Source organism: Tamandua tetradactyla, chromosome 4 (assembly GCF_023851605.1).
Source record: "Tamandua tetradactyla isolate mTamTet1 chromosome 4, mTamTet1.pri, whole genome shotgun sequence".
NCBI classification, from domain to species: Eukaryota; Metazoa; Chordata; class Mammalia; order Pilosa; family Myrmecophagidae; genus Tamandua; species Tamandua tetradactyla.
Window position 1 is genome coordinate 19,181,670 of NC_135330.1, and position 21,764 is coordinate 19,203,433.

The 21,764-nt window shown below is 42.0% G+C and overlaps 1 protein-coding gene across 5 annotated transcripts in view; it reads left to right on the plus strand.

Annotated features, from left to right (window-relative positions):
* Window positions 1-781: 781 nt before the first annotated feature.
* Window positions 782-21,764, plus strand: part of UCK2 (uridine-cytidine kinase 2) — a 149,032-nt gene continuing 128,049 nt past the window's right edge. For 2 of the 5 annotated variants that reach the window (XM_077156816.1, XM_077156814.1), the window contains exon 1: window positions 783-1,187. In XM_077156816.1, the coding sequence (XP_077012931.1) occupies window positions 1,089-1,187 (99 nt within the window). In that variant the 5' untranslated portion in view covers window positions 783-1,088. Of the gene's footprint in view, window positions 1,188-21,764 lie in introns of all 5 variants that reach the window. The other 3 variants (XM_077156813.1, XM_077156817.1, XM_077156818.1) reach the window with 3 other exon arrangements.

The following is a 21,764-nucleotide window of genomic DNA, read 5'->3' on the forward strand; positions in this document are numbered from 1 at the left end:
GAACGCTGAGGCACAGGAAAATTAAGTAACTTATTCATGGAGCTTGATGTGAATGTAGAAATCTGGCTCCAGAGCTGGAGGCTGCTCTTAGTCACCAGTCGGTGCTGCCTTTCTAACCAGGTGACTAATTGTCAATCTCCTTAAAACCAGTCGAGTTGAAGGTATTACTGGGTCAAAATGGTATTAATTGTTATTTAAATGTTTCCACTAAATCCTCACTTCACAGGACTCTCAGTATTTGGGCTTTAAGTAGTGGTTTTGAAGGGTGGTAGAATTTCAGAGGGGGTGCATCTTTCAGACAAGCCCTTCAAATGATCCTTCTCCAGGGAGTTACAGGAGGTCAGTCCGGCTAAGGGAGATGGTGTCTGGGGGTTTCCAAGACAGGAAATATCTAAAACTAGCCGCTGACATATTATTTTGGCAAACGAGAAGGGGAAAATCTCCTTTTCTGAAAGCAACGTTTTTAGGCCGGATAATAGGTAAATGAGTCTTTGTTTCAGTCTTCTCAGCTTGATCTGATTTTGCTTTCCCTCATTATTTGATCGGCCTATTAATCCCTTCTAGCTTTTGTTTGTTTTTCCTTTTGAAATAAGGCCACAGCATACCAAATTAAGACACTGAACAGCATGTTTCTTTTCCCTTGGGTCCGCCTGAGATCGTCCGGGAAAGGGTTAACATCAGGGTTGGAGGAGGGTCTGGCTCACACCTTTCCCGGAGACCTTGGGCGGCGGCGGGGCCGGGGAGGGGCGGAGGCTGGGGCCCGAAGACTCGCCGCCTCAGCCTCGGCGAATAGCAGAGCGCTGCCCGCCCGGATTGGAGCAGCAGCATCACGCTGACCTCTGCCTGGGATGTAAACCGGGACGGTCGCTGTGGGGACAGGCGGCTGTCCGTTCCTCTGAGAAGTCAGTACCACCACAGGGTTCCCGGTGGTTCTTTGCGGAGCGACGGCGACCGCCTAGACCTCCGCACCGCGCAGCGGCGGCTGCAGGAAGCCGAGGGAGTGAGACGCGGGCGCAGTCTGACGCGGGCGCAGGCGGGGAGCGTGCGTCTGTCCGCACAGGCAGCGGGGAGGAGGGGCGGCGCGAGCCATGGCCGGAGACAGCGAGCAGACCCTGCAGAACCACCAGCAGTCCAACGGCGGCGAGCCTTTCCTGATCGGCGTCAGCGGGGGCACCGCGAGCGGCAAGGTACCGCGGTGCCGGGGGGACCGCACCGAGGTCCCCATTCTCGGCCGAGTGGCGGCGGCGGGGGCGGCGCATGTGCTCATTGCTGCAGCCACCGCGTGGCCCGCGTGGCTCTGCTCTCTGCCTAGCTTCCCCGCCGAGCCTTCCCCGCGCCGCCTCGGGGCGCTGCGGTGGGGTACGGGAGGGGTTCCGGGGAAATCGGGGTTTCAGGTGTACGCTAGCCACCGATCACGTGGCGGGGGCGCTTGGTCTTTTTTTCTCTTTCCTCCAGCCACAGCGGCGGTAACTCGTGGCGGGGGTCCTCTGGGGGGAGGGGCAGGGAAAGCGGATGCTTATTGTGTTGCTAGTCCGCCGCCGGGCCGGGGTGCTTTACGCCATCTCGAATGTACCCCCTCTGTGCACCCCTTTCCTCCGGCCTTGCGCTAACGTGTTCGCCCGGGGGCGCGGCCCGGTGCCAAGGGTGGAGCGAGCCGGGAAGGCAGACCGCGAGGGCTGCGCGGGTGGCGGGAATCCGCTAGGCGGCGGCCCGGGCTCGGGGACCCCCACCTGGGGCTGGACGCGGAGGCTGGGTTTTCCTGCTAAAAGCCCGAAAGCCGAATGGGTGCAGCGAGATCAATGAAATGACAACAGCAGCTTCCGTTTTGATTTGTTAATTTATTTAATTTTATTTTATGATTTTCTGAGGAAACGAGGTCGGCTTTGATGAGAAAGTTGTACTGACCCCATGTTCTCCGGTGTCTGGGGCTTACGTGGCATGAATCCATGGAAAGGGTTCATCTTAGGGGTGTCTGGTTTTCCTAGGAGTATGTTTGTTTTTTTTTAAATTTAATTTTAGTCGCATGGCAAGAAGCTACAGGGAATGACTTCTTAGTTTTACCCCGGGCTTTTTCTCCAGGTGGTGAAGGGTGGAGTCGTTTTTCTCTTCACTCCCCCAACTGCCTTTAAGATGTGGCTACTTATTTTCCCTACTGTTTAACAGTTTCCAACTTCTCTCGGAGCAAGGGGCTCCTCAAGGGGAACCTGCGAGAGATGGATGCCCTGTGCTGGGTTTGGCGAGGCAGGAGGATGCCTCCGGCAGCTGGGGAGAGCTGGGCAGGAAGGCTGGTTGGCGCCATGAGACGCGAGCCACGAGGTTTTCGCTCCCGAGCCGACACTTCCGTGGCCCCTCCATTTTGGTTTTATATTTTCCCTCCAGGCCTGGATTGCTGGGCACACGGTGCCCTGACTCCGGCCTCCTTTGCGATGGACTTCTGTATTAATCAAGTTCGTCTCTTCTCTTGCTCCCGGGGTTAGGGGTTTATTCCTGCTTTAGGTCCCTGAAGTTTATGTTGTGCTTGCCTCCTGGTTACATACATTTTTTAATCCCTTTAATGTAGGACTAGTACTCTGCTAGTAATTCAGAGCAAAACCAGGATGCTACCTCCTGGAGTTTTGCTTGTACTTGTAGAATTATTCTTGCCCCCCTTGTGTCGATATTTCTGTTGCATGAGACCTTTTTGTTTTTGTTTTTTGTCAGGGCTCTGTTCCCATTGCTCCTAGTGCCATGCCTAGCATGTAATTGGGACCCAAATCTTTTTTTTATTAATATATTTGTTTTTTCATCACATAATTGTGTATTCATCATCGTGATCATTTCTTAGAACATTTGCATGAATTCAGAAACAAATAAGAAAACAAAAAAATTCATACATACCATACCCCTTACTCCTCCATTTCCTTGATCACTAGCCCTTCAATATACTAAATTTTAACATTTGTTCCCCCATTAATTATTAATTTTTAATCCTTATGTTTTATTCATCTGTCCGTAGGTAGATGAGAGAAGCATCACACATAAGGTTTTCACAATCACACAGTCACATTGTGAAAGCTATATCATTATACAATCATCTTCAAGAAACATGACTGCTGGAACACAGCTCTACATATTCAGGCAGTTCCCTCCAGCCTCTCTGTTACACCTTAACTAAAAAGGTGATATCTATTTAATGCGTAAAGTAACCACCAGGATAACCTCTTGACTCTGTTTGGAGTCTCCCAGCCATTGACACTTTATTTTGTCTCATTTCTCTCTTCCCCCTTTTGGTTGAGAAAGTTTTCTCAATCCCTTGGTGCTGAGACCCAGCTCATTCTAGAATTTCTGTCCCATGTTGCCAGGAAGGTCCACGTTCCAGGGAGTCATGGACCCTTCCAGGTTGAGAGGGGGAGGGCAGTGAGTTTGCTTGTCATGTTGGCTGAGAGACAGAGGCCACATCTGAGCAACAAAAGAGGTTCTCCTGAGGGGCTGACTCGTAGGTCTAATTTTAAGTAGGCTTAGCCTATCCTTTGTGGGGTTAAGTTTCATGTGAATAAACCTCAAGATTGGGGGCTCAGCCTATTGCTTTGGTTGTGGGACCCAAATCTTAACTGACGACCTGAGGGCCAGTTCTCCTAGAGGGAAGGAGACTTAAACTTGCAGGTAAGTGTAGCTTTTAGGAATAAAATGACCTTGGGGATCATCTGAATAATTTAATCACTATGGGGTGAAAACTAGAGACCCTAAAAGGTGAAATGACCCCTTTCTTTTACTGGTTTACAATCATCACCGTTGTCAGTTAATGAGCTGTACAAGGTCTGTTAGGTAAGGTGTCAAAGGAAGAGTAGTGAAGCATTATAGAAGTAACTAACTCTCCTGTTCCCATTTCTAATCAAGGAGGAAGGTATGTGGAAGTGCCCAAGAAAAAACTGTTTTCAAAGCATGCTGTATATTTTGGGCAAGCAGTAAATACTTCGTCATGTTTTAAGATGATAATTTTTTGGTTATTAAAAGAGGGCCATTAGACTTTCATATTATAGTCAGTTTGCTGCAATTATGTCCTGATTCTGTTAGTCCAGTCCTTAATACTGTTTCTGTAAGGATTTTTTTTTTGTATGGTTAGCATCAGTGAACTGGACCTCATTTGGAAGTCTCAAGCCTGAACTGTGATGCAGTAGGATCTCAAAGCAAGGCACAGCCCTAAGTTGGTACTCTTAACACCCTAGTGGAATTTGGTAAAATAACTTGGAAGAAGGCAAGGGTCTAGTCTAAGAGCATTATAAAAAATGACAACTTTAAGAGCTCGAAGGAATCCTAGAGCCTCTAGAGTCCCACACTTAGGTTATGTAGATGAAGAAAATAAAACTGGAGTAAGCTGAGGCCAGGAGTAGAAACCAGTGCTATTCTTTCCAGTGCTGTTTGCTAGTTTTCCAGGTATTGACTAAGATGAGGCATGCAGCGAGAGCAAATGCTTACATCCTGCACCTGGAAAGGACTTTGGCATTAATCTTGGGTTCTAGAGGTATTTCCCTGAAAGGAAATGAATATGCAGATTGCTTTGTACCCTGAGGCCCTGCAGTATAGATATTTATTGTTTTCTTTCTCCTCTGATCCCACTTTTTTACCAGGAAAACTCCTTGTTCAGCTTCTCTTGAGGGATCTTGAGGCCTTTTCCTGTGTGGGCTCTAATTTGTCTCAATGTTATGGCTGCCATGAGTACAAGTATTTAATCTCAGACAAAATTATTTTGGACGTAGGAGGCAAGAATAGTGATTGCAGCTCCATATACCACATTTTTTAGTTTGTTTTAAATCAAGATGAATGAGAACTTCAGAAGAAGCTGTGCTGGGTTGACAGGGTGGATCATTGTTAGAAACTTAAATTTTTGGTGGGTTGAGAAAACTATTCTGATCTAGGCTAAGAATCAGATTGTTGTATTTCCTCCTGAAGGACAAAAGAAGTAACACTGGAAGGAGAAAAAAGTTTAAACATTTTTGCCTGCATATCTGTGACTTTAGATGCCATTCTCTGTCTTTCTTTCCATCTTTGCTGTTGCTGTCCTAGTACCCTCTTTTTTGCTGATTAAAATAGCCTCTATATCTGATTTGCTTCCCTGTTCTTCATGCAGCCACCTAAGGAATGGCCTTCCTTAGGTATAGCTCTGTCACTATTTGGAAACCTTGGGAGATTCCCCTTTGCTCACAGAGTAAAGGTTAAGTACTTCAGCACAGCACATTTTCCCTGAGCTCCCTAAATGTGGTCCCGGACTGTTTATTTTTCCACCCTTATCTCCCTGGACAGTACCGTCTTCCACACCCAAATGTACCACATCTCACAGAATTGGTTTCACTTAGACTTTTACTAGTGGTTTTCTTTTTGGAATGGCTTTTTAGTCCTTTTAAGGCTTAGCTTTGTTAATACATCTTCCAGGGAGCTTTGCTATCCATTTCCAGAGCCAGAATTATCTTTTCCGTCTTTTGCTTTCATTGATTTTTACCACATTTTGCTTTTTACTAGGGTTATTTGACAACTGCTTCCCCCCCTAGAATATACATTCTATGAGGCCATCTTGCTTATTTCTGCCTTCATGCCAGTGTTTGATACATGGTTGGTGTTCAGTGTTTGCTGAACTGAGTTAGGCAGACTATAATGTATAACACCCTTTTATTTTTTAATTCACAAGACTGTTTGAGTTAGGATTTGAAGATACATTTGAAACCATATTCAATCATAAGTGTTATTCATGTTGCACTGACTAAAAAGTACAAAGTCTCCCAAACCCAAATACATTGTCTTGTGTTTATTCACTGCCAGCATTTCTTTAATAGGTACTAAATGGGTATTTGTTGAATGAGTGTCAAAGGAAATATATGAGGGAAGGTCTCTGACCTTAGTATTTAAGCTGTAAGCTGCCTTCTTGTCCATTAAGCCATTTTATCAGAAGCCAATTCATCATCAAGATTTCGATCATGTCTTCCCTTTGAGGTCTGTTGGGCAGGCCTCATCCCCGTTTTTTAGAGGGAAGATGAGGTTAAGAGAACTTTGGACTCGTCTAAGGTCACGTAGTGATAGAACTGGGATTGGAATTCAGGTTTCTTCCTTTTCTACCTTACTCCATAAGCCAAGACCCAGACCTTTTAGAAGTACTTTTGTGGAGATTGGTCTGACTATATGAATAATATGGGGCTGAGGTACAACGGCTCTCCCCTCAGAGGTGTGGGCTATTACCTCCACTCAGCCTGAACCCTGAGTCAGTGTCTGCTTTTGGTGTGCTCGGCCATGTGCTCTGCAGCCTCGGCTCCTGTCCTGGAAGGAAGCTCGGCAGCCATCCCTTCGGGCCAGATCACTCACCCACACCCTCCACCTATCAGATGTCCTCGGAACTGGTTCTGTCCTTCTGCTCTCTTTTTCTCAGAGCTGGCATTGCATGCTTTCCACCACACCTGCTGCCATGGCCTGGCCCTGCTGACGTCCTGCCACTCTCTCCCTTGCTCTCTCTGTTCTATGCCAGGCTGCCCTCCTCCCCACGTCCTTTCCAAGTCCTTGGCAATTGCTGGTTGATCTGCCTGCGGTTCTCGTCTTGACAGTGCGCCAGAGCCTAGCGCAGTGCCTGGTCTTGCAGCCTCCAGTGTGAGTCCCTCATCTGCCACTGCTCTTCCCCAGGCTGTGGTTACAATTCGCTACCTCCTTTATTCCCTGTTTGTCTTTGAAATCCGGCTTCTGACGCCCACTCTGTGTCTTGTGATCGTCTAACTCCAGCTCACTATATGACATTTGCTTAGGTGTTCTGCCTTGTGTCATCATTTCTTTGTTGAGTCTTGCTTTTATGAGGTTCTGTGCTTGAAGACAGATTGTATTTGGGAATCTCCCTGCTGAAGAGCTGACCTTTTGTTGGCGGTGGGCTCTTGAGATAGTGCTGTTGGAACTGCTCAAGGTCTCTAAATCTTTTAGACCTGTGTTCACAAAAATTGCCATCTTAATAATTTCTAAGTGTATACAGTTCAGTGGCATTATGTCTCAGATTTTAAATCAATTAAAAGGGTTTGAGAGTTTACTCCTAATAGACATATATGGATTATATAAATATATATTATATCCATATGTATATATAAATCCATATGTATTAGGAGTAAATTCTCAAACCTTTTTATATATTTATAATATAAATAAATTATTTATATAAGTATACTATATATAACAAATATATTTATGTAATCTATATATGTAACTGTAGAACACACAAAAATAGCAATTTATAAAAGGATAAAAAAATGAAATGACTTAAAAGTTGTGATTTCTTTAGTGGTATAAAACTTTTTGGTTTTTAAAATTTCAAAAAAAAATTTTATTTGCAATTGAAGAATGTTTTATTTTTGCAAATCTTGTTTAATACTTGGTGATAGTCCAGTCTTGGTGATAATGTACATCTGAAAGTGTGGTTCTAAGTGTAGTCTTTGAATATTGACTATGTTTTTAATGGTCACAATGTACCCCATAAAAAGATCCAAGCAGGGGAAAAAATGCATCATCTGCTGTGCCTTACTAAATTATGCTCATCCATCACCCAGTTATGCAATGGCTTTTGTAAAAAATCAGCTAGGAAATTTCATGTCTGTTGTTCATCAGTTTTTGAAAACCAGAGTTTTCAACTAAGTAGAGTCAAAACCCATTGGAAATCCTCATTTGGAATATTTTGAAACATGTTAGAGGTTTCATTTTACAAGTTTTTTAAAGTACAGGAGTTTTAAGGAGTACACGGTTTCTGGTAAAAATTACTTAATGATGGAAACATTTCAGATATCTTTTAAACAGCTTATTTGATTTTGATAAATCTTTCTTTAAATTATATATAAAAACAGTAGTAGGTCAGAAAATTTATTTTTGAAAGGGAAGTATTTACCTGTGAACAAAGTAACTGCAAAATTTACATGAGAATAAAAAGGAACTGACCAGGATTTTGTAAAAGACAAATTACTAGGTGAAACAGTTGTCAGGTGTTGATAGAAAATACTGATCAGCATTCACTTCACATGCATGCAAGATTTAAAGACTAAATTGAAGAGTTCACACAGAAAAAGCAAAGTACTTACAAGTATAAAAGTTAGTACCATCGATAGATAATTAAATGCAATTACCTTTGAATATATGAAAGAAACATGTAAAGCCCGCTAGCATTGGGCTTTCAGGTCTTTCAGAAGCAATGATTTGATTAGCTGTGGGGCAGTAGCTCTAAAATGAATTGCATATGTGTTGAGAATTTTGAATGATGATGAGAAAGTGAAGAAGATAGAAAAAAATCAGTTTGCTTTGTCAGCTGGCTATTTAAAATATTCCTTGCATACCATGGGGTTTGTTTTTAAAAGCAGGTATTTTCATATGGTTACTCGCTATGAAATTGCAGGAAAAGTGTTAGGGTATATCTCCGTGGCCCCCCCACCCCCAAACCTTTCCCTTTTCCCAAAGGAAGCATTAGTACACATGGGACAGGTGACCTGTGATACCTTTGCTTTCCATGCGGCCCCACACTCCGCTTGGATAGGACATTCATTTTCACCATAATAGTGATAGAAGGTTTTGCCATGTGCTCTTTCTGTGACTTGTAGGTACTGTGGGGCTCTTGTAAGAATTGCCTGGTACATACATGGTAGAAGTGTACGAATTGTGTGTGTCGTTGAAGTAGAATTGTGTTGCCTTATTGCTTTACTCAGTCTGCGTAATCTGTAAGTGCCATCTTATCTGACATTTTGGCATTTTTTCCTTATCTGGCATGGAGCAGGGCCATGTTGTCATCTTGGCAGTTTGCTGGTTGTCTTTGCCATCCTGCAGGAAGTCCAAAGATGTCCCTAGGATTGCCTCCCCATTTATAGTGGAGGGTGAGAAGTGTCTTGGACATGTGCAGCTTTATAGTCTTCCTCAGGCTGTCCAGAGAGCTGCAGTTGAAAGGGGTGATGGAAATGGGGGTGACCTGTAATTTCAAACTATGGTCTTCAAGCATGTTTGTATTCATAGCCACAAAAGTGAATTTCGAAGAAGTCTTTATCCTTATTTTTAAGGCGACATCAGTTCTTTCATAATATGAGTAAAGAGTTGCAAGTGATACAGTTTTGGGTATATTGTAAATATTGGCATTTTAAAATAATATTTTTCATTACCCTTTTAAGTGTACTCATTGTGCTCTAAATACTGTAATGACTTTACCTATGTCATCCATTTAAAAGATCTGAAGAGGTTCTTATTTGAGTCAGAAATGTTCTCAGTTTCTTAATCCTCCTTGAAATCATATTTCAATTCAACTTCCCCCACAAAATTTTAATTTAATTTCATTTATTTTTATACCCAGAAATCTTGATCATTCTGTTATACTTGTGCAACAAAAATATGTAGATACTATATATTGAAATGATTTTATTTCCTGTTCTCCTGTCTTTTCAGTGTCAATTTCTTCTGCCTTGTGCTACCACTACAGGAATTAATATACATTAATTAAAGCAAATAGATATATTATCTGTTTTGATTCGTAATTAAACATAAAAAGTGAATTTTGTTGGAGAGCATATTGATGAGATAGATGGAGCTTTCCCCCAATTATTTTATGTATTTGTGGATGATTACTGCTTAATGTTAGAATGAGATTTTCCATTTTTAGTATAGAGCTAAGCTTTGAGAAAGCTTGTTGACATAAATGAGTAGAATAGAGTGGAAGGACTTTGGTTATGTCAAGATCACTCAGTTTTTACCTTCCAAATTATGTCAAATGTTACATGTGGTCTATTATCAAAGATGATTTTTTATGACTCAACAAATTGTCACTTGCCTCCTTCAATCTTACTAGAGGCAGAAAGCTGGAAACCACCAGACTTGTAAAAGGATTTGTTCTCCAGTCATTCCCTTTTTAGTATCAGCACCAGTATTTCAAATCACCCCTTTGGGCCCTGGAGGCCATATGCTGAGATAGGGTTCAGGATGGAGGAGATAGAGTCTTTCTTTTGTAAAGTGGAAGAAGTGTGATTGTGAATGGAGAAGTGGTAAAGGAGAAAGCTCCTTGACTTGATCTTGGAAAAGACCACTTTGAAGAGAGAGTACATGTGACAGTTGGAGATCTGGGAATTGATTGATTCCCTTAAAAAAATTGTGCCCTTATATGCTATGGAAAGTTTTCATGTATCCTAGTTTGAAAATCACTAATTTAGGCAACTTTGGTTCCAGTCTACCTTTGCTGGTTACTTACTGGCTCTCTGTATATTTACCTATAGGACGAGAGTCTGTTCAGCCCTTAAAATTTCTATAACCACCCTTGAATATCCTGTAATTGTTTTCTCCCCACCGTCACACAGCCTGAGTACTTCTCAAATTTGAACCTGCATAACATGGTAGGTGTTTGTAAGCTGCTTTTGATGGGGGGGTGGGGTCGTGAAAGACTGACATTCCTATCACTTCCCACTGTCCACTCAGCTGGATACCAGTAGGTTCTTGAACCCTGCATGCTTATTCTCACTTCAGTCCTTTGCAGATGTTGCACTTTTTGCCCAGAGTCCCTCTGTCTGTTCACCTTCCTTTTCCTTAGCAGGATAACTGCTGCTTGCTTATCTTCCCATATGCATTCTGGCATAGCCTTTCCTGGGACATCTTCTCAGTCAGCGCAGGCAGGGTTTGGTGTTCCTCTTTCAGTGCTGCTAAAGCATCCTAAAAAGATCTCAGATAATTTTTTTTCCCCATTCTGTATTTGCTTGTTTAGTCTGTCTTCCTTTCCAGACTGAGCTTTCAGGGTCAGGGACTATGTTTTTCTTTATTATTTCCAGAGGCTAGCTAACACATGGTCTAAAATCTGAGTAAAAAAGGTTCTCAATAAATGTTTGTGGAATAATCAAATATTAAGGACCTCTTTCTCAAACTCTAATTGCCTCCTTGACATCTTCACCTAGATATATAGTAGTCATCATAACATGTCCAATATTTAACTTCTGATCATCCGCTCAAATGTGTTCAACCTGCAACCACCCCATCTCAGTTGATGCCAGCTTCATCTGTCTAGTTGCTCAAGCCTAAAACCTTGGGGCTCTCCTTGACTATTCTCTCTCACTTACATTCAGTTAAGCAAAAATCCATGTTGGCCTTACCTTCAGAACATATCTAGAATGTAGCCATTTTTCACCTTCTCTGCTTCCACCGGATCCGAGCCCCCATCAGCACGTTTGGAGAAGAATCTTCTCTGCTTTGGGCAGCTTGTGCTAGTCTGAATGTGAACTGGACTTGGGAAAGTGCAGAGCAGAGCTATGTGGTGGGTTAGCATAGTAGTTTTTTTAGCTTTTTCTGAGCTTAATGTGGCTTGTTGAGAATAGGGCATGTTCTCATTAAATAAGAGACTTTTAAAAGACATGACAGAAACTTTCCAAAGCTATATGTGTAATTTTTCATGTCATCCCATTTGGATTATCAATTTTCTTCCTTCCACTAGCACAGATACATAATTATATATATATATATCACAAATTTTAAAGTCCCTGCTGTAAAGCAGCAGTAAGACTGCTATTTAAAACATTCTTTTGATTTTGGCAGAATCATGGAAACACTCTGTAAACTGGAACAGTTATTTTCTTTGCTTTTCTGTCCCAGTAAGTTTATGATAGGATTCATAGCAACAAATAGTTTTGAGCAGGAATAGAACTCAGAACCTAGGACAGATATTGCAGGCTGCACTTAGCCTCCCCAGTCCACCTGTGTTAGCGTTTCTGCCAAGAGGTACACTGCAGTCGAGGTGCAGTTTATTGAAGCAGCTGTGGCACGATTGTCTTGTGTCTCAGTAGGGGGTTTCTGAGTGTGCATTTCTATCATCTGGCATGTTGGTTGTCACAGGGAACTTTCCAGAAGTCGAGTAGGGTGTGGAGGAAGGCTGAGAGGCATGCTGCTCCTCGCCCTGCATTTTTGGGTGAGGTGCATCTCCAGAGACCTAATAATACTGCATTTATTTTTCTATTGAAGTAAAACATGTGTTTTTCCCACCTTCTTTGCAGAGAAGTTAAACTTTTGAAACCAGAGAGTGCAGGATATTGAGAGACTCATAGTGTTTGAACAAAAGAGGCAGTAAATACTCTTCTGGAAGTAATTGCAGGCGGAATCCTGCCTGTCAGAGTATAGAGACATGAACTCAAGTGTGCTCTGGATTCGCCTTTTGGTATCTGGAGGAAAAGAAATCATGAGACATTTATGCTTGTGGTGGAGAAGGTTGTGTTTTTGACATCCTTTGAGAGAAACTAAATCCAGTCCTGCCATAGGCTCCATTCACTGGATCTTGGTAGAATAGAAGGTCTATTTTGGTGTTAAGTTGAAACTATATGATGTTACTGCCTCAAGCAGGGATGGAGGAGCCCTAGTTCGTTTGGAAAATGCTTTCTTTAAAAACTTTTATTTTATTTTGGTGACATAGACAATGCACAGTTTCCCATTTAAACCATTTCATATGTTGTATTAGTTAGGGTTCTCTAGAGAAACAGAATCAACAGGGAACACTTGCAAATATAAAATTTATTGAAGTGTCTCACGTGACTGCAGGAACACAGAGTCCAAAATCCGCAGAGTAGGCTGTGAAGCCGACGATTCCGATGGAGTCTGGACAAACTCCACAGGAGAGGCTCACCAGCCGAAACAGGAAGAACCTGTCACTTCTGAATCCTCCTTATAAGTCTTTCAGTGATTAGAGTAAGCATCACTCAAGCAGAAGACACGCCCCTTTGGCTGATTACAAATGGTATCAGCTGTGGATGCAGCTGACATGATCATGATTTAATTCTATGAAATGTCCTCATCGCAACAAACAAGCCAGCCCTTGCCCCACCACTGCTTGGCCAAGTTGATACATGAACCTGACCATGACATATGCGTACAATTCAGTCATATCATTTGCGTTCAGAATGCTGTGCCACCATTACCATCATTCATTACCAAAACCTTTCATCAGGAAAATGCTCTTTGGTTGAAGTAAGGCCAGACAGCCTGATGAGTGGGAAAAAGTGGGCTTTGGAGTCAGCCCAGCTTGTGCTAATATCCTGGCTCAGCCATTTCTAAATCTCAGGGTTTTTCTGAATCTGTTTCTCTATCTATGAAAAGGAGGTAGTATCTAGTTTGGGGAGGGGTCAGGATTAAATGAGAAAATGCGTTTAGATGTATGTATGTAGCAATGTTTGTATAGTGGGCAGAGTCACTCAGCCACGCCATGCTCTGCAGTTGTCCTGTTGGAACAGGCCCTTTGGTCTGTCTTGCTGTCCGGTTTCCCCTGAAACATAAGCCTGACTGGTCACTCAGGCCAACCACTGGTGTTGATAATAAGGACCCACTAATTATAGTTTGAATTCCACTTATTAATTTGCTAGTTGCTTAAGGCTGTGGTCTTTCTTCTTTGCAGATATGGCCTGTAAGGAGTTAGATTTGGTGCGTTCTCTTTCCTGGTTGACCCTGCAGTTTTCTTGTCTTATTGGAACCAATTTGCTATAAGCCTTACATAGCCATTTCTGTGGATTGTTAAGGTGGATCTTTTCTTTAAAAGAGTTAAAGTGACTTGTTTTATAATGGGTAATTAGGGGAAGGAAAGGTAGTTTAACTTATATACTTTTTAAACCTTTTAATTAAAAATGAAGCACACAGAAAAGTGAACAAATTTAAATGTATGGTTCAGTGAGTTATCACATAATGAACAGAGCTATATAACTATCACCAAGTCAAGAAATAAATTATCAGCAGCACCACATAAGACCTTCTGTCCTAATCACAACCCCTCCAGTTGATTATCTCCGAGACAAGGCAGTTACAGTTGACTCTACAAACTCAGTCTTTTTAATAGGATATACATAAGTATGAAAATAAAGTTTCCATATGTCTAGCAAAGTATTCTTGGTCCTTTCACCTAGATCACAGATGTTCAGAATTCACTGAAGCTTTTGTCCTTCTCTGCCTCTGAAAGAAAAGGCCCATATCTTCATTTATTCTCTTGTTCATTCAGTCAATATTGATGATTTACAGTGTGCCAAGCACTCTGCTAGGTGCTGGGAAACAGTGCATTAGATAAGGCCCCTGACCTTATATAGGTTAGATGTTTAAGTCTAACTCATTTTTGTTTACCTAGCTCTTAACATAGTACCTGACCACATAGTAGGTGTTTAAGAAATGTCTGCCAAACTGAGCTAAATATATTCCTGGTGCTGTTCTTCTGTGTAGATGTATGGGTGAATGTGTAGCGTCCCTGCTGCTGTGTCATGGGCAGCTGCTTACACCTCTGACTTCGAGATTCCAAAGTCCTATCTTCGTATCCCCAGTGCCTTGAATAGAGAAGGATTCAGTCTGTCTATTGAAGGAGTGACAGGTGCCAAGTAGGTGATGCCCTCAGAGTTGCTTTCATAGGTCCAGAGGAGTTGGTGAAAAGTGTTAATGGCCCTGATAAAACTTTTCCTGCTTGAGGTCACCAAAAATCTTCTAGTCATTAAATCCTATTAGAGCTATTGATTCCTTATCTTGTTTTTCTGTAATATTTGACAGTTAACATTTTTTCTGGGAAACTTCTTTTCTTGGTTTTGTCATTCGGGCTGGTTTCCTTTCTACCTCTCTCACTATTATTTCTTGGTCGTCTCTCTGGGTTCTTTCCTGCTTGTGAGTGTTGTCATGCCCAGGAATCCCCTCTTTTTTCACTGGTTTTCTCCACACTCTGGGCCTTCGTTTGTTGATGACCCCCCAGTCAGTTATTTCCTACTCTAAGCCCTTTCCTGGGTTCTTTCCCATTTATTCAGTTGTCTCCTGGGCATTTCCATTGGATAGTCCTGAACTAAGTTTATCCACACGTAGACTCTTAATACCCAACTTCCCCAACCCTCTCCCACAGGTCTACTGTAGAGTTTGTATATTCTGTTTTTTTTTTTAATTTTGTTGTGGGGCGGTGCAACAGTGGCTTGGCGGCAGAATTCTCGCTGCCGTGCTGGAGACCCAGGTTGGATTCCCGGAGCCTGCCCATGTCAAAAAAAAAAATTGTGTTAGAATGCATACAGCATGACATTTCCTAATCTAACCATTTTCAAATATACAGTTTGCCACCACTGTATTTTCTCTTTACACCGGTGTACAGGGCTTCCTTGTGTCACCTCTGCCACTCTCCCACATTCCCACATCCATCCAGATTCCTGGCCCTGTCGGTTCTACTTTCCGAAGAGAACTTGATTCTGCTTACTTCTCTCCTGTCCTGCATCCATCATTGCTTGCCTGGATTACTCTCTAATGGCCAGTCTCCTGGCCATCAATCTGGACCTCCTCCAGAACATTCTCCACATTGCTATTGGAGGGATCTTTTTAAAAATTGCAGCTCTGATCATTTCTGTCACTTCCCTAAAATTCTTGAGTGGCTCTTTGCCTTTAACATTGCTGTCAGCATTGCCTCTCAGTTAAGCCATATTTAGTTTCTCGGACCTCATCTTTCACTCCCCATCTTTCACTCCCCATGCCATCCTTTCCTGCCCCTACTTCCAGTTACCTGACCCCAGAGCGAACTTGCCTCTACCTTTGTACAACTCTGCAGCGTCTGCTTGATGTGCCGCGCCCTCCCCTTTGGTCTGTTGCACTTTTTTACTCATCCTTCAAAGTCCTCTTCAGCTTTCCCCTCCTAGGAAATGTTCTGTCAGTCCACTGTTATTAGAATTGGTTTCCCATCTTATGTTTTTCTTCCTCTACCACCTTGTGCTACTTTCTGTTTGTCTTCCTGGTAGAAAATGAATTTTAAGCCCAGTGTCTTATATCTGTCCATTATACTTACAGTAGGTGCTCCAAAATATGCAAGGGACTGTAATGGTAATTATTTTTTCTTTTGTCAGGAACACAGGATCAGAGCATGTGGGAGTTCACTTGGGTAATTTTTTTCTCATTCTAACATCAGCGTTTGAGGTCTGAAAGTAAATCTCACGTGGATTGTTTTTGGTTGATAATGCTCTTTGTCATGAGAGTTGCTGTCTGCAGAACAGAGCATTAGGCCAGTGTTGGTAAGCGGTGTTCCTGCAAGTGGTACGCATGCTTATGAATTCCCCCTCTGCCCACCTTCCCTGGTATGGGCCCTGTGGGTGTATTGCAGCGTGGGAGGGGTGGGTACAGGGAGTATGGATGGCAGATGGACTGTGCAGTGACGTCTTGGAGCCTGGAACTGGTGCAGAAAACTTGTACCCTATGAGTTTAAAAACTGCTAGCTTGTCAAGGTTTATTGGATATAAGTGTGGGAAAGCCAGCTTTAAATGAACCTTGAATTTCTAGCAAAACCATTGCTTTTCTATTGAGCTGTTAGGCAGATGTTTGGCCATAGGTTTTGGGGGGAGTAGCATGGCTTTTTATTTAATAAAAAACCTGTTCCTGCATGGGAATGCCCCTGTAAAACACTGAAATAGTAGTTAGAGGACCTACAATCACTTTGGTCCTTGCACCTTATTTTATTTTCCTTACATCACTAACTGCTTGCTATCTGAAATTATTTGCATATGCATTCTCCATTCGTTATCTGTTTTTCTTTTCATCTAATAATGGTAGTAATAATGATAATCCACATTTCCTGAGCACTGACTATGGGCTGGCCTCAAAGTGTATTACCTGTATTTACTTCTTTAGCCCCTCTAAGAACCCTGTGAGGTAAATTACTATAATTACCTCATTTTCCAGATGTGAAGATAGCACTCAGAGAAGTGAAATAACTTCCCTAAGAGCTCACCAGTAAGCTAGAGCACCAGTAAGTGGTGCACTAGAATTGAAACCCAAGCAGGCTGGCTCCAGAATACAAAAATCCCACTCTTCTCCCCTGATTCTCAGTGTGAGCTGGATGAGGGCAGGGACTCGGCACCCTCTCTTCCTGGAAAGGTGCCTTGCACGCTGGCAGCCCTCCATGTGAAATGAACATGGAGTTGACACCAAGACAAAGTGAAAATGATGTCCTTCTTCAGCCCCTTTCCTCGGGGGTTAGTTAGTGCACTTTGGTTGTTTTCCTCATAAAGCTTTTTTTTTTTTTTTTTAAAGGAAAGACAGAGAGAAGGAAGGAAGGAAGGAAGAAAGGGAAACATCTTTAAACATTTTCTTGTTTTATTGTATTCTGTTTCTCCGTTTTTGTTACATGGGCTGGGGCCGGGAATCGAACCGAGGTCCTCCGGCATAGCAGGCAAGCACTTTGCCCGCTGAGCCACCGTGGCCCGCCCTCATAAAGCTTTTTCTTTTCAATTACAAGCATTAACTTATGCTTAGTGCTTTTTTTTTTTTTTTTTTTTTTTTTTTAATAAATGTTACTCCTCTTGGGAAAGATTTATTTCTCTGTGACTCCTTAGGGACCATGTCCCTTGGGATGTAACATTATTTTAGCTGTGTATCAATTAACTGAATATGAGGTGGTTGCACATTAGCTAAATATCTGTCTCTGTGAGATTTGGGAAACATTTAGCCTCACCAGCAATATGGGACATGGTTGCTTTAGCAGATGGCTGCTTGTACCTGTTTTCTGTTGAGTTTTAATAGATGTCATCCCCTGAAAGGAAATGGAATGGTACTGTTTCTAAATTCATCTTTTTTTTATTTCATATTTTTATTGAGAAATCTTCACACACCAACAGCCCATCCATAGTATACAGTCAGTAGCTCACAATATCATCACATAGTTGTGTATTCATCACCATGATCATTTTTAGAACATTTTCATCACCTCAGAGAAAGAAATAAAAAGAAAAAACCCATACATCCACATCCCTTAGCCCTCCCTCTCACTGACCACTATTATTTCAATCTACCCAATTTTTTTTACCCCTTATCTCCCCTGTTATTTATTTAGTTTTTAATCTCTATTTATTTATTTTTTGTATGCTATATGGCAGGTCACATTTCACTATTTTTCCATGTGAGTGTCCCATTATTGCAGCACCATTTGTGGAATTTTTGTTTGTTTTGCTTGTTTGTTTGTTTTTTGGGGAAGTGCATGGACCAGGAATCGAACCTGGGTCTCTCACGTGGCAGGTGGGAATTCTACTAGTGAACTACCCTTGCACCCCCTATCTTTATTTTTTTACTCATCTGTCGATATTGCAGATAAAAGGAGCATCAGACGCAAAGTTTTCACAGTCACAGTTACATTGTAAAAGCTATATATAGTTATACAATCATCTTCAATAATCAAGGCTACTGGAGCACACACAGCTCAACAGTTTCAGATACTTCCTTCCAATCAGTCCAATACACCATAAACTAAAAAAAAATATCTATATAAGCATAAGAATAACCTCCAGGATAATCTCTCAACACTGTTTGAAATCTCTCAGCCACTTAAACTTTGTTTAGTCTCATTTCTCTCTTACCCCATTTGATCGAGAAGACTTTCTCAATCCCATGATGCCCAGTCCTGTCTGACAGGAGTTCTGTCCCACGTTGCCAGGGATATTTACATCCCTGGGAGTCATGTCCCATGTAGCAAGGAGGGCACTGAGTTCACCTGTCAAGTTGGCTTAGAGAGAGAGGCCATATCTAAGCAACAATAGAGGGCCTCTGGGGGTGACTCTTAGGCATAATCATAAGAAGGTTTAGCTTCTCCTTTGCAGTATAAGTTTCACAGGGGTTGTGTTAGTATGCTAGCTTCCGAAATGTGATATACCAAACTGGAATGGCTTTTAAAAAGGGGAATTTGTTAACAAGTTTACAGTTCTAAAGAAGTGAAAGTGTCCAAATTAAGGCACCCACAAGAGATTACCTTCACTCAGGAAAGGCTGACGGGTCAGGACACCTCAGCTGGGTAGTTGAATAGCTGGCATCTGCTAGTCCCTTGCTCTTCGGCTCTGTTGTTGCTTTCAGCCTCTGTCCTGTGGAGGTTCTTTACTTTACTTCTCCAGGTTTGGCTTTCATCTCTTGACTTCCCTTGGCTCTCTCCACGTTCTGGCTTGCTTAACATCTCATGGCAATGTCTGCTGGGCTCCAAGCATCTCCAAACATGCATGTCTCTGTTCTCCACGTGTCAGCATCTGTGTCATCTCTGCTCTGTAGTTTCTCAGTTCTGAGGCTTCTGTCCTTTCTCTTGTTTCTGTTGTTTTTCTAAGCTCTGCCATTTCTCCAAAATGTTTCTTCTTTTAAAGGATTCCAGTAAGCTAATCAAGACCCACCTGGAACAGCTGGAGTCACAATCTCCATCCAATCAAATTTGATATCCGCATTTGGGCACGCCACATCTCCGGGAAATAATCTAATCAGAGATTCCAACCTACATTGTAGATTCAGGATTAAAAGAAACGACTGATCCCACAAGATTGGATAAGGATTAAAACATGGCTTACTGGGGTACATGATAATTTCAAACCATCACAGAGGTGAACACCAAGGTCGAGGGCTTTTGAATTGGTTGTCTCCTCTGCTTGTGAGAATATCAGAAATTCCCCAGATGGGAAAGTTTAATATTTCCTTCTTTCTGTCCATTCCCCCAAGGGGACTTTACAAATGCTTTTTTATTTTCTGCCTGAATGCTTAAGGTGTATCTAGAGAGTTTTGAGCATTCTGCTGTTCCTACCCTTTATAACTGTGTCAATGAGAGAAGACTGCCTTTTTATTTTTTAAGCATCTGGGAGGTGGTTAAAGTCTTGTCTCTTCTGTTTCCTGCTAGGGAGCAGAGAGTACCCCTTTAGGGCAAGGGTTCTTAAATTAGCCTGGGGTCCATGGATGGGCTTCAGAGGGGCCCTCCATCTCTTGAAACTGTATATAGCTATTAATTTTAAGTATGCACATTTTGCTTGGGAGAACAGGCACCAGTGTGAGACAGCAAATAGCCCACTTTGATTTAGGTGTTAGCATAGTCTTGGTTTCCTTGGCAACAAGGATCTTGGGAGCTGCTGTTCCTACCCTTGATTTAGAAATTTGAAGTGTTTTTTTTTTCCTGGTCCTGGAAAATAATGTGGATATGAAGAAGCCTCCTAAGAGGACAGTTTGGACTTCATTTCAGTATATTGTTCTCCCTAATTGGGTGGTCATATGTGGTCAGAATACAGAGGACACCTGTTAAGATTAAACAGCCCCCCTTAGCTAATAACAGCAATGCCATGCCTGCTCATGTCACATTCTTAGCCTCATCATTTACAGTGGAAGTAGCTCTCACTCTTACTTGACTGGTCATATTTTATTTCCAAGTGCTGCTTCTGGTAGTTTTGTATGTACAAGTGTGATTAGAAGTTTAAATTGTAAATTTTTGCTTTGGTAAAAATTTTAAAAAAATTATGGTTTAAAAAGACAAGTTAGTATTGTCTTGGCTCTGCCACTTTCTAGTGCAATGACCATTGGCAGCATTATTTGCTGTGCCTTGGTTTTCTTATCTGTAAAGTGGAGATTAAAATAGGCCTTGGTTTCTTTAGAGATCCTTTATTCTCTTTGTTTTGGTCTCTGACCTTGTGATTTCTATAGATAGAGGTTTTTCCTGCCCATCCTTTCCTATTTAAGCATGAGGTTCTGAAGTGAGTGGAAGCTCAGTGTGGGCAGGTTCTTGCAGTGGCTGGGCCACTTGCAACCTCCCAATGTTTGGCCTGAGGAGTTCCTTCTCCTGGGCAGTCACTGTTCTTAGGTTATCCTTTAATTACTTCTGTCTTCGGTTATGGGGTGGATAATAAGCCTGGCTGCCAGGTACCCACTGGGGTAGACTTGGATATAAGCCCCTTACTGTTAGCGTTGTGTCACTCTAGGAGTGCCTGGTGTCCCTGCAAAGGACTCCAGTGAAACTGTATGTAGCTCTTAATTTTAACTTTGCACATTTTGCTGGGGAGAATAGGCACCAGTGTGAGACAACGACTAGCCCACTCCAGTGGGTCGCCAGTGAAATGATTATTTGGATATAAAGTGTGACCCTTAAGTAAGGTTTGTGTGATTTTCACACTAGGTTGTGAAGTCAATTTAACCAGATACAATAACTGATATTTAAAAATGGTATAAACTAAAATAGAAAATACGAGAGCATATCATGGGAAGTGAAGGACGGTATTGTTTTGTGAAACTTTGTACACATCCGTATGCATTTCACTACAAACGTACGTGTGTGCTGGTCTCCCTGTTCTACCCACCCTTCAGGGAGACCTGGGGCCTGAGCCTTTAGCGATTCTGCAGCACAGGTTGGTCCACTTCTTCTAGCCTTCTAGTACACTTAATAAAATGTGGAAAACGCAGAAATCCAAGTCAGTTAATGCTGTCCCATCTGCTTTTCATCTTTTCAGAATTCTGTTCCCATCTCTTATCTGCTATTTCCTCTGTTTAGCTATCCTTATGAATTTTTATCCTTTTTGTTCATTTACTGTTCTCTCAGAAATGTTTTTTGAGGGAGCTGAAATACTGCTTTTGTTAGGTCTAACACATTTTTCTAGAACCTCTTATTTATGCTTTATGTTTTAGTCATTCATTCTTAAATAAGGAGAAATATGTGTACATGGTAAGTTCAAGTATTATAAATATGGGATGAAATCCTTCCCTCACCTTGGTAACCTATTGAGTGTCTTATGTATCTTTCTGGATAGAAAACTACCCCAATTTTAATATGTGCTTGTACATGTATCATGGCAGGCTTAGCAGTGAAATTGCTTAGTCCCAATGAATGGACTCCAGAAAGTTTATTCCAATTTCTATTCCCACCTATAATGCATGAGTGCATCCTTGTCAACAATGGGTGTTAGTGAACATTTTAATTGCTTGCTGATCCGAGTTGAAAAAATGAATGGGATGATGTTGATTTGTCTTTAATTAAGAGTAAAGTTAAAAGTTGTTGCACGGTTGCTAATTTC